This window comes from Plectropomus leopardus, chromosome 18 (assembly GCF_008729295.1).
Source record: "Plectropomus leopardus isolate mb chromosome 18, YSFRI_Pleo_2.0, whole genome shotgun sequence".
In the NCBI taxonomy this organism is placed as follows: domain Eukaryota; kingdom Metazoa; phylum Chordata; class Actinopteri; order Perciformes; family Serranidae; genus Plectropomus; species Plectropomus leopardus.
Window position 1 is genome coordinate 332,360 of NC_056480.1, and position 12,726 is coordinate 345,085.

Below are 12,726 nucleotides of genomic sequence, written 5' to 3' on the forward strand. Positions count from 1 at the left end.
TCTCTGCTGTCAGGCGAAGGCGTGCTGACGGAGGGAGGTTAAAAGGGTTCAGACGTGAGTCACTGACAGCAGCAGCTCGCAGCTCTGTTGCCGTTACAGGAGAGGAGGGTTAATGATGATGAGGAACCACTCAGCACAGACAGGCGGCGTTTCATCCGCCTCACCGTTCAGCACTCCACTGTCCGTGACGGTGACAGAGCTTCCTGTAATTATAAATAGCAGTGTCGCTCAGGGAGGTAATTTTAGTTTCGTATCCACGTGCGCTCACGATTTTTGTCCCAGTTCCAGCTCTGCTGCGGATTGCGGAGCTATAAATGTGCTCTGTCATAAAAATGTGAAGCCATTTATAAAGAACACAAGCTTGTAAAATTTAATACCGTAAATAAAATCATTTTTTATCCCGAAAGAGCCACAGACTGACTCAACATGTTGTATATTGTTGGTTTTTCATTAAATCAAGATAAAACCTTTGCAGTTTGTGTGTGTGGGCGTGTGTGTGTTGCGTTTGTGTTTGTGCCTATGTACCGGATTATAAGCAGCGTTCCCTTCAGTCATGCGGAGCCTTAAAAAGTCTCCCCGTATTCTGCCTCTCCTTTCATGTATGCCACGTATCTGACAGTATATTGTCGGATAATAAATAATATATTATACAATCATAATATATTGTCAGATAGTATATTGTCAAAAAGTTTAAATCTGATTTGTTTTCAGGAAAATACTTGGGAACCTTGTGTAAGGTTTGTTTTTATTAACGCACTTCTTTCATCAACTATTACACATTTTTACCAGAAAAGGTTTAATCAGAGTTTTTCTGTAAACTTAGACTATGGCTACAACTAATGACTGTTTTCACTGTCATATCATTTGGTCTTTAAAATGTCAAAAAAAAGTGAAAAATGCCAGTTCCATTTTTTCAAAGTCCAACTTGTCTTTAAGTCTTTAAATGTCTTGTTTTGTCAGTCAAAAAACCCAAGCATATTCATTTTAATATCATTAAAATTTCAGAGGCTGAAAACATTTTTGCAATTTTGCATGAAAAATGATGTAAACAATGAATCAGTCATCAAAATTATCATTATTTTTCTGACAGTCAACTCATCTGTTAGTCAGCTTATCATTGCAACTCCATTTAAAACATTATGCCAAAGTTAGTTCAGTTTTGTCAGTTGTGCTTTTATGCTCCTTAACGTTGTTGTTTTTTTGTTTATTTATTTGTTTTTTTACCCTCACCTTTGCCGTGTCCTTCTCCGTATGTCTTGTTGTTTATCTGAGTCTTTGTAGTTGTAACGTGCACCTGCTCAGGGATTACAGATCATGCTTTGATTCGAGCCTCCGGTCTGAGCTTCTGCTTGATCGACTCGCTCTGTAACGTTACAGCAGCTCACAGGAAGAGGGCGCTGTTCTACTGCAGCGTCCAGAATACAGGAGAGAGGACACACTGATCCTCCTCAGGGACATCTGGAGTCCATAAACTGTAAAACATGGCTGCACCTGACCTGAGCAGGCAGGCAAATGGCCGGAAATCAAGAAAAGTATTATTCAATAGTAATTAATTCAGTTCATTATTATTCAATAATAATTAATTCAGTAATTATTCAACCTGGCTGAAACATCAAAATGATTAACCGTCAAACTCTGATGATTAATAAAGACATTTTATTTTGTTGGTGTTCAGCACTAAAAACAAATTTAAACACAATTGAATAATTGGATGTTTTCTCTCTCTCACAGCTTCACATCGCAATCAGCAAGACGAGCGCCAAAGTGGTGATCGACTGCAAGATGGTGGCCGAGAAAACCATCAACGCTGCGGGAAACATCACCATCGACGGACTGGAAGTTCTGGGCCGGATGGTCCGCTCCCGAGGGAACAAGGACAACTCTGCACCGGTGAGGACGACACGCACACGCACGAGCATCAACTTCATATTCAAGTTGTTTAATGTTCACGTGTTAATGTAACTGTGAGACGGGCTTTTATGAAAACTGCTACGGAGAAACAACCAAACTTACACGATCGTCTTCACCACTAAGGAGAACAAATATTTAACAGCCCAGTCACAAGAAGAAAACGTCATTGTACGTTTCTGCAAACCCTGTTACACTTGCACATTTCATAAATATCACATCGGTGTTTCCAGAGTGACGTAGCACGAGCTGACTCTGTCATCAGGAGCTGGCGGGGACGCTGGATGACAAGTAGGCGAGATTCCTGCCAAGCTGCAGACCGACATTTCAGACCACCAAACCACAAAACCACCGGCGATTTAACAAGTTGTCTGTTTTACCAGCAGCTTTATATCCCCCCAAACAACCTGGCATTGTTTTTAACAAAACTATCACTGCGTTTGCAGTAGGGCTGAACCTATTTATTCGGCTAAGCGGGTTCAGCGGGTAGGTTTTCGAGTTTCAATTTAGGCATTTGGATATTCTTTTTTTTTTTTGCAGAGGACAAATGACATTTCATTGTGATCCTGCTGCTGCGCCTGTGACACACACAGCGACAGGCATGGTCATTTTACCCAACGGTGATTAACGGGTTTATTAATGGAGTTGAGCCGTTTCTGTGTCGGTGTGAGCAGCGCCGATAAGTTTCCCCCGCAGCTCAGCCTGAGTGGAGCTCTGTCCTGCAGCGCAGAGCAGGTGAATTTAACAGTCGGAGTAATGAGTGCACTTATCCTTTCACTGATTACTCTCGTCGCTTTTTGGGTTTTTTTGGTTTTTTGAACTTTACAAACTATGAAGTGTCACAAAGCTGTCGAGCAGTCGGAGGCGCACCGGGCTCTCTCTCACCTAACACTGAAGCTCGGTGGCGCACGGTGGCTCTCTCACCTGACACCCTCATAATTTGGGGGTCGGGATCCCCTCTCTCCCTCATCCATGAAGCTCACGTTCTCTACCCACCTGATGGTGACGGTGCCGCCTGGAAAATGCCCAAAAACAGGGTACTTGATAGGATGATTTTCTGAGATGACGTCTGAGGGACGGGAACACTAGTTGAAGCTTCAATCAGGAAACATTTACTACGAGTAAGAATATAAGTATACAATTTTGATTAAAATTACAATGAATAGGAATACAAATAAACAAAGACGACATAAACAAAGACAAATACAAAGAACGAACCAAGACGAACTGTAAATGAAGACGAGTGCAGCAACTGCTCGGGTCAGCCCAGACAGAGACAAGACTAAAAGCGGACTAACTGACACAGATCACATGGAAAGGTGGTAGTATTTCTACAACGCTGTGACATAGATGGTTGTAGTATTTCTACAATGCTGTGGCGTAGATGGTAGGTATCAGTTACTAACATGTCCGGTACAGGACTTCTTTTGAGGAATGAGGCATGTGCAGTATTTGTGTTGTTAAATTTGCTGGCACTGGTCCAGCTCAGATATCTGTGCTTCAGCATCACTCGTAGACACTTTGCCATATATAGGTGTGTGTTAAAAGATACATACTTCTTGTGGAAGATGCATAATCATACAAATTTATACAGTACTTTAAGCCAAAATATGATGTTTAGTTTGAATGTATCTGCTGCGTAATAACATACCAATGTGACTCATCTGTGGTTTGCAGAAACGTACAGTTTCCACATTTTCTCTGACAATTTGGGTTGCATTTAGATATGAGGGAAAAAATTAAAAGCAGCTTAATGTTCTTGTGTCACGCCAGTTTCAAGTCACTGCAGGTGGATTTTCATAGTAAAGTGAACTGAATGTAAACCAACAGCTGCCAGGGAGGAAGGAAGCCTATCAACAGCACCATCGTGTGTCCGCTTGTGAAGACTTCATCAGCTGAGCGTGCCAAAAATAAGATCCTTGAACTGATATCAGATAAAACACCCTCCCTCTGATTGACTAGATCACACTGATTTTTCTCTCTGCAAAATTAGTAACTGAATGAATTATAACTCGCAGTATTTGATCTCATGCTGTTGCAGCGGTTTCATCTGTGTTTAATTTTTTTCATCAAAGCCGAGCCGTTTCCTCGTGCAGTTTTATGACTGCAAACAAATCAATTTCCAGCTGCTCTCCTGCAGAAATAGCAGCGAGGCGGACCATGTGTCTGATTGGTTTGATCCCCCTTTGAAGAGAAAATCCTTGACAGTGACTCTGCTCTGAAGCTGAAAAAGTCCACTCACGTGTCAAAAAATCTCCAACAGTGTCATTTTTAAAATATTCCCCCTCAGGCCACAGCTGTGTTAGTCACCAGCAGCCAGGCTGTTTTTTTGTTTTTTACAAAAGAAATCAAACTGCTGCTCTGAGCCTTTAAGAGGTCGTTAACTAAGCTGCTAAGTCTTTCTTTGATTGACTGTACGCTCTGTATGCACATTAACAGCCTCACAGTGCAACACGGTTCTTGAACCAGAAACAAGCAGCCACAAATTTAGAGGCAGATGAGCGTCTTCTTCTCTCTGCTTTTGTTCTTTGAATGTTTCTATAAAACGAGATGTGTCTTCTGATCTCCCACTGGGTTTTAACCCCCTGAGTCATCCGGAGACTCTGACTAATACTCTAATTTTGTACCTTAGAATTCACCACGCCTAATTAGACAAACTGGAAACACAGAAATCTGCAAAAAGCTTCAAAGAAAAGCTGTAAAGCAGCGCAATGTTTTCTTTTCTGCGTGCATTCAAGACAGGATTATGAATTAAAGCCTTATTTGAACTAAAATAACCTCGGGACATCCAAGAGATTTCTACACTCCAAAATCTGAAAAAGTTGATTTTACTTAAAAAAAAACCTAGGAAACCGATTGCATCAACAAATGTATGGAAATATATCTATAAATATAAATGTATGTTTATTTTATATCTAATTATTAAGTTTATCTCTGTTTTGTTTTTAAAGTCTTTATTTAAAGTTTACAAGCCACAAATGGCTTGTGGCGATACCTCCCCAAATCAATTCTGATAATCACAGATAAAAAGAAAAGGGCGAAACAAGAAACTCTTTAGTCCAAGCAGTAATAAAAAAATGACAGAAATGCACAAATTACAAAAACAAAGTTAGTATTTACAAACTGAAAAGCATTAAAAATGAATCAGTAAAGTCTTTTGCAAATTAGAGTCCCTTTCAGATTTTTTCTTTCTCATAATTTAGACGTTGATTGTAGTAAAGTGACTTCTGCTTTCTTTCCTGCTGCTGTGAATCTGAACGTTTCGGGATGCATCTACAGTGATGACGCGACATTTTACTTTATTCAGTCAGGAAATTACAGATGTTGGCTTCGGGACATGAACTCTCTGAGTCAGTTCGGAGAGATTTTTCTTTGTTTTGTGTCTGTATGTAACACTAAAATAACCAGTCGTCATAGTTTACGAGTCAAATGTGCAGAATTGTGCAGCCGTGTTGTCATGATGCTCGAATTTGTTATGCTGCTACAAAACCCTGAAAAACAAAGTTTTCCAACACCGTCTTCGATACCACAGGAAAAAACACGAACACTGAGGGCATTACATTTTCATTTCACTGTTTTTTTGTGTCCTGCGGGATGTTGTATTTCTATTTATTTTGGTGGTTTGCGTATTGAAGTTTTGTGTCTCTCTCTGACGTGCAGTTCCAGCTTCAGATCTTTGACATCGTCTGCAGCACGTCGTGGGCCAGCAGAGACAAGTGCTGCGAACTTCCTGGTCTGGTGAGGTCAAAGTTCACTTCATTGTTTACTCCTCTGTCTCTTCTTTGCGCACAAAATAGATTTTAACAATAAAGATCTGTTTAAAGGAATGAATGGATCATTGCTATGAAACAGACATTTTAACAGTTTAGGTTTCAACACAAACGGATGAATTTGAAATACATTTTAAAGGAAACAAGAAAATAAAATCTCATTCAGTTCGTTTTAAACGTCATTTAAAATGATCCAGCATGTCTCCCTTTGGAGGACGATTTTGTCTCTGTGTCGTCCTCAGTGTCTCAGTGCTCGTGTTCTGTAGTTCACTCAAGCTGCGTTTCACTTTATTGAAGAGTCGAACCACAGATCATCGTTTTTAACTCTCGTTTTGTTTTACCACGGATGTTTTAACGAATATGCAGCAGATTTTGTGTCACTAACCTGATGTCAGCACAGACTGAGGAAATGACTCCTGCTGATCATAAAAATCGCTGATCAGGCCACTAAGCAAATCCAACTTAAAGTAATCTCGCATGTAGGAAGAACTCTTAGAAAAATATCTCAGCGGGTTTGAAAGGAACTTAAATCTGAGGATCACTTTTTATATAGATTTACTTCTTTAACAGGCTTTGATATGGAGCTGTACGTAGAAACAAAGGCAGGAAACTTGGAGGTCAGAAAACTAGATTAGGTCATAAAAAACTACGTAAATATAAGCTCTGCGCTTGAGAAGGGGGGATGTTTCGGTACGGGTTAGATGGAGGGAAGTTCACCACAGTTCACCTACACTTACTACTCACATTGTTTTGATACAAAGCTGGATAAAAACTGACCAAACGTCCCTAAAGCCAGAAGTACACTCGTCTCCACTGTCCTGTGTGCAGAAAGGTTCCATTCAACAAGTACTTTTACATCATGTTTGTCGTCTTTGAAAGAGTTTTCGTAAACCTGGCAGTGCTGTGATGGAGTATGTCGTCTTTTTAGTGAAAATGAGCCGAATTTAGGTAAAGTTTTCACATGAAAAGTTTAACGATAACCTTTCAGCCAAAACCAATAATTGCATCACTGACATTTCCTGTTTCAGGAAGCAGTGTTATCTAAAAATAGTGTTTAACGCCATGACATCAGAGATTTTCCTTTAACAGCCACACATCCACCTTTCTGCTTTGCTTTTGCCATTTATGATCATTTCATCATTTATCATGTCATTACCATATATACATATTTTTAATTTTATTTTTGTTTTTGTGTCATCCCCATCATGCTGTGATCATCCAGAGGAAGGAGGTAGACTGCCCCGCCATGCCCAAAGCCTGCACCTGCACCCAGGACAGTAAAGGCCCCCCCGGCCCCGCGGGACCACCAGTGAGCCTCACACACAGACATCAAGCACTTTTACATTTATTATCACTTCATGAGTCCTGGTTAACGCAGTAGGTCTTACAGTGATACTACGTTTACTTCATGACACTGCAGTGACACTTTTTTTTTTTGACACATTTTCATATATTACTTATTTCTAAACATCTGCTGCTCATTAAAAAGGTCTTTTAGGACCCTTTTGCTCATGAGACACTTTGATTTTTTTAAGCTGTGTGATACATAAAGTCACTTTTTTGCTTAAAGAAGTAATGTGCCACTTTATTTAGTTTTAGGCTTTTGTGCTGCCACTTCAGCACTGACTCTATTTTTATTTCATTTTTCATTTAGTCTCGAGGACATTAATCAGCAAAACTGTAAATATGACAGTGTTAGCCAAAAGGCTGATTGTCAGCTGTTGTCCCTCAGGCTAAAGTTACCTTGGCTTTTAACCCTTTAAAGACCTCAGCTATTTGCCTTGGTTTCTTTCCGAAAACACAGGAAGAAGGCAATGATCAGCTTAAAAAGAAATAAACCCAAAAATTAGCAACAAATTAGTGAAAAGTTACCCAAACAATAGCAAAAAGAAAAGTTAAATATAAAACAACAACAAAATAGAAAAATAAAAATAAACAAGGAAATTAAAATGATAATAATTCTGAAACATAATTTAAGATATGTAATTATGATAATTATTTGTATTTTTTGGGGGGGGGGGGGGGTTTCCCTAGCAATTTTTAAAAATGTGTTTTTTTCTGTTTATTCAGTCTTTCAATTTGCATGACATTTTTTGCCAAGTTGCTCATGTTTTCAAAGAACAAAATCAAACCAGTTTATTTAAGGTTCAAAGGTTTGTGAGAGGCGTCCGAACGTTGCACAAATGAGGTGACTTAGGTTTGAATAGAATAGAAAAGATCTTTATTGTATAAGGTGATATTAATACCTGAAGATGAGAATCGTGATTTCGTTACCTGAGAGTGAGACGTTTATATCGAAAAGCAGCGGCTCCTCGTCTAGAAGAACGGACAAAGCAAACCAGAAATGACAGTGTTGACAAAACACTTGATTTTTGACATGAATCTGCTTTAATTCAGTGTTTTTACCAGTTTAGATCAGCTGGTCTGTTTGTTTTGGGGGAAAAAAACCTTCCAAACAAAAATCACTGAAGGAATTCTGACCAGGAGAAATGTCAGCTGGTTGCAGTCTGCACCCCTCAGTGCTAGAGGCCACTGAATCCCCTCCAAAGCAACAATTAAACACTGAAAACTAAAACAGCAGAAAGCAAAACATCAACTTCTGAACAGGATGTAAAGAGGAGCAAGGAAGCCTCACGCAAAAAACAACAGGTGAAATTCAGGCAATTAAAACAGAACGTGAAGAAGGCAGTCAGTCCGAGTGTCCACATGCTGAAACACGCTGACGCCTGCAGCCACGCGGGTGGATGGAGACACCAAACATCAAAACATGCTTCATGTGCAGTTTGAGTTGCTTAAATTCATTCACTAGTGTTTTTCGTCACTTTTTTAATTTTGGCAGATTAAAACTGATAATTCTTGTATCTCAGCTGGTGCACACGCAGCGCTGAGACACCGTGAATCTGAACGTGTTAACGGTCTCTGATCATCTCTGCTGTTTGTGTTGGGAACAGGGAGGCCCGGGAATCAGAGGAGCCAGAGGGGATCGAGGAGAGCCGGGCCCAGTGGTGAGTGTTAAAACTGAGACCAAGTCATGACTGTCAGCTTTTACTCTATTTCATTTCTTTGGCGTGCTTGTTCTGAGAAAGGGTGACGTTGTGAACAGGAAGTGGACAGTACAGGAAGTTCACTCGGATCTGTCTTTTATCTGGTTTCAGATAAAGTTATTGCCACCAAACTGTTTTTCACTCAGGGTGCTCCGGTCGGGTTTTTGTGCCCACTGATCACTGAAAGCATTAACGGCCAATACAAACCACTGACCTGTTTGAAGCTTTCTGTTGATCGTGTAGCTTATATTCACTTCACAACATTTTATGTTATGTGTGACATTTAGCAGAGGAGGGAGTGTCGTGAAGTGACAGAGAACGCGAGCGACATATTCAGCTCTTTCTGCGATTCGACTTAAACCACAGCAGCCTCCGCTTGGTTTGAAGAGCTTAGAGCTTTACAACTCGTCGAAAGATTTATGTGGAGTAAAATAAATAACATTTTAGAATAAATGCTTAATGGGCACAACAAACCACGTTAGATTTTTTTTCCTGAGGAAAAGAGTTTTAATTTTGTCAGAATTTTTTTTTTGTTCTGTGTCAAATGTTCATGTCAGTTTTTAATCGTGTGTAAGTCAACCTCATCTTGTTTTATTTGTTTTTGTTTTTTTCCGGAGGCTAGTCAGTCGGAGCACCCTGACTTTACAGTTTGGACTTGTTGCTTCTCTTCTCCCTCTCATAAACCTCAGAAAGTTTCTGTGTTGTGATTATGATTGTTATTTTTGTTTTTTTTCATCAGCTGAAATACACACACATACCATCATTTTCATCATTCTTACAGAAGCCCTTTCGAATCTGCTCTCGCCCAAAATAAGAGCAGACTAGCATCTAGTTTTACTTTTTTGATTTTTTTTATTCAGGTAAGTTTCGCTGAGTGTGTTGTTTGGTAAATGAAATATGCATTTAAAAAAAAAACATTTGTTTTTCATTGTTTGCCAATATGTTTACAAGTAACACTGCCTGATGCTGTGAGTGCTTGCAGCACAGCTGTAGGCACACACACACACACACACACACACACACACACACACACACACACACACACACAACACACACAGAGGATCTGTCCACTCACATATGCATAAAAGTAAAAGGACAACAGTGAATTTGGTCATAAATCTAATTCTGCCACATTTTCTTTATTAAATGATTTTGCAGTGGTTGTAAGAATGAAAACAAGAATTACATCAAAACTGAAAACCAAAACTAATCACAAAACAACAACCTGAAAAAATAAAATAAAACACAGTATTTCCTAAAAAAACAAAACAAAAACACAAACTGATCCAACACTACAGAAAAAGGCAACATTTCTAATAAGAAAACACAGTATATAAAAAACAATCATATCAAGAGCACATTTCAGATTAAACAATTACAACAAAAACATGATGCAGAAAACAGAGCCTCATTTCAGAAAACACAAGACACCAGAAAGAAAAAAATCACACCAAAAATCACAAAAAACAGCAGAAAAACAGCAACAATTCAAAAATAAGAAAACTGAAAAACACACCAGAAACATAAAACAGAATTTCCCTACCACCCCTTACCCCCAACACAGAAGCATTTCAGAAAACACAAGACACCAGAAAGAAAAAGAAATCACAAAAAACAGCAGAAAAACAGCAACAATTCAAAAAATAAGAAATTAAAATAAAAAAAAACACCAGAAACATAAAACACAATACCCCTACCACCCCGCCTCCAAAAAACAACAAACAGAAAACACAGAAGCATTTCAGAAAACACAACAAACCAAATAGAAATATATGTCAATTTAAAAGCTAGTATTTCAAATTAAACACAAAAAGGAAACACAGATTAAACCAAACAGATGATGTAATTACACGTCATTTCACTTTGACTGGCCAGAAAAGGTAGGTACCCGCTTTCTTTTCTCCTGCAGTTTTTTCCCTTCACTACACATCCTATAAACACAGAGAGCCAAAAGCATAATACACAAACGCAGTATTTCATAAAACAAATCAACACATTCAAAGACACATTCCTGAAAATACAACAACGAAAACACAAAAACTGAGAGGATTATTTCAAAAAGCAGAAAAGGTAGGTACCTGCTGTCTGTCTTGTTGCACTTTTCTATTTCTCTATCCTGTAAACACACACACAAACACACAAAAATACAGCTTTTGGCTCACTTCTGAAATAGCTGAAGACTTCAAGTACTTTGTGAAACACTCAACACGGTGCAACACCTTTTTAACATTGTTGTCATCAGATTTTTGCATCTTTTCTTTGGCAAACATTCTCTCTCTTAATCTGCCTACTTCTCACCTGAAGTGTTTTCAGAGACATATTTTAGTATTTTAGTGCACTGTTTGACCGTAATATGAGACTTTGTGATCAGAAAGTTGGTGTAATACTGTTTCCTTGATTGTGAGAAACGACAGCTGAAAAACCTCTGATCAAACAGCACAACCATGAGCTGCTGATCAAATATAAATATTGTTACTGAGCTGCCTCTTTCTCACCTCGGATGTTTTCAGAAACGTATTTTAACTAACTGTTTGACTATGATACAAGATTTTGGTAGCAGCAGCCACCGTGTTATTTTCGGATGCGACAAAACTAACTTGCATTACCACCAGTGGGGACGTTGTTGGTCCGATATGACGCAGTGCACTCTGGTCGTTAGCAGTTAGTCTGGTAGTAGCAAATGCCACAGCCCTTTTTCTCTTCTCTTTTTCTGGTCAGAACCCATTTCAAAGTTTTTGTGTTTTTATACTGCATAGACAGCATATTTTTGTGTAAAGACCATCTTTCTGGCAGTGAAATACCTCTTTAACTGCACATGACCCTCTGTGGGGTCATGACCCCTGATGTGACAACAACACATCCGAAGTTTGTGAAAGTCTCATAATGCAAAGATAGAATTAAGATGTCTTGTTTACTGTACTTTTAGTTATTATTGTAACTATTTGTTTGTTTTTAACGACATCTATTGCACGTCTGTCCGTCCTGGAAGAGGGATCCCTCCTCAGTGGCTCTTCCTGAGGTTTCTACCATTTTTTCCCATTTCAGGGGTGTTTTGGGGGACTTTTCGATGTGAGGGTCTAAGGACAGAAGGATGCCGTATGCTGTACAGCCCTCTGAGGCAAACTGTGCTTAGTGATGATGGCCTTTATTCATAAAATTGACTTGACTTGACTAGGGCAGGGTGATATGGCTTTACAAATTGTGGCCTTTTATGGCTATATTGTGATGCACCATATATCAAAATATTTTTAAACGCGCTTCAAACTAATGTTAACTACTAAAATAAAAAATAGATTGTATGAATGGCAGTTAAGTGAAGTTAAATAAAGTACAATAAAGTTAAAGCTGCTAATATCAAATAATACAGTTAAATACATTACTGTTAGAAAAGCATTTAATAAATGATAGTGTAAAGTGGTCAAAATGAAAACTCTGCAAAGAGCCAAACCAACATTAGATGTAAAGTCTCAAACTGTGAGAAAGTTCACAGATAAATTAATTTGCTCAGCGTGGGATCATTTTTCTGATAACTATCAATGATTTCTTATCTGCTGTTTGTGACTTCATGAGCAGGAACAACATTTCCTGTGTCATGAACGCGATAAAACTTCTCTCAAGTCACTGTGACGGTTGTAACTAAGCTATAGGAAAACTTTATGAAGTATCTTATACACAAAAGTCTTTATTTAAAGTTAAGTTGTTTGCTGCTAGAGGTGGGCAAGATCAACAAAAGCCGATAAGGGGCAATTTTTGGCCCAAATGTCCCTATTTTCATCTGCAGTATAAAATGACATGCATAGAGTTGTTATTGCTGCTTTTAGATAATATCAAACAATCTGTTACATCAACAAATTCCCAAATAATATTAGTATCAAATGACTAATGGTTTGAATAATATTGAAATGTATCACCCAGCTGTAGTTACAATATTAACTTTTCATTTCAATTGTTTTTTTGTTGTTTTTCTGCAAAACAGACATCCTATGTGTATGACATACTATATA

General features: G+C 38.6%; 1 protein-coding gene across 1 annotated transcript in view; it reads left to right on the top strand.

Moving 5' to 3' along the window:
* Positions 1 to 12,726, top strand: part of LOC121957675 (collagen alpha-1(XIV) chain-like) — a 206,127-nt gene that overhangs the window by 148,259 nt on the left and 45,142 nt on the right. The window contains 4 exon segments of the mRNA XM_042506398.1: positions 1,732 to 1,890; positions 5,569 to 5,646; positions 6,901 to 6,987; positions 8,630 to 8,683. Coding sequence (XP_042362332.1) covers positions 1,732 to 1,890; positions 5,569 to 5,646; positions 6,901 to 6,987; positions 8,630 to 8,683 — 378 coding nt within the window.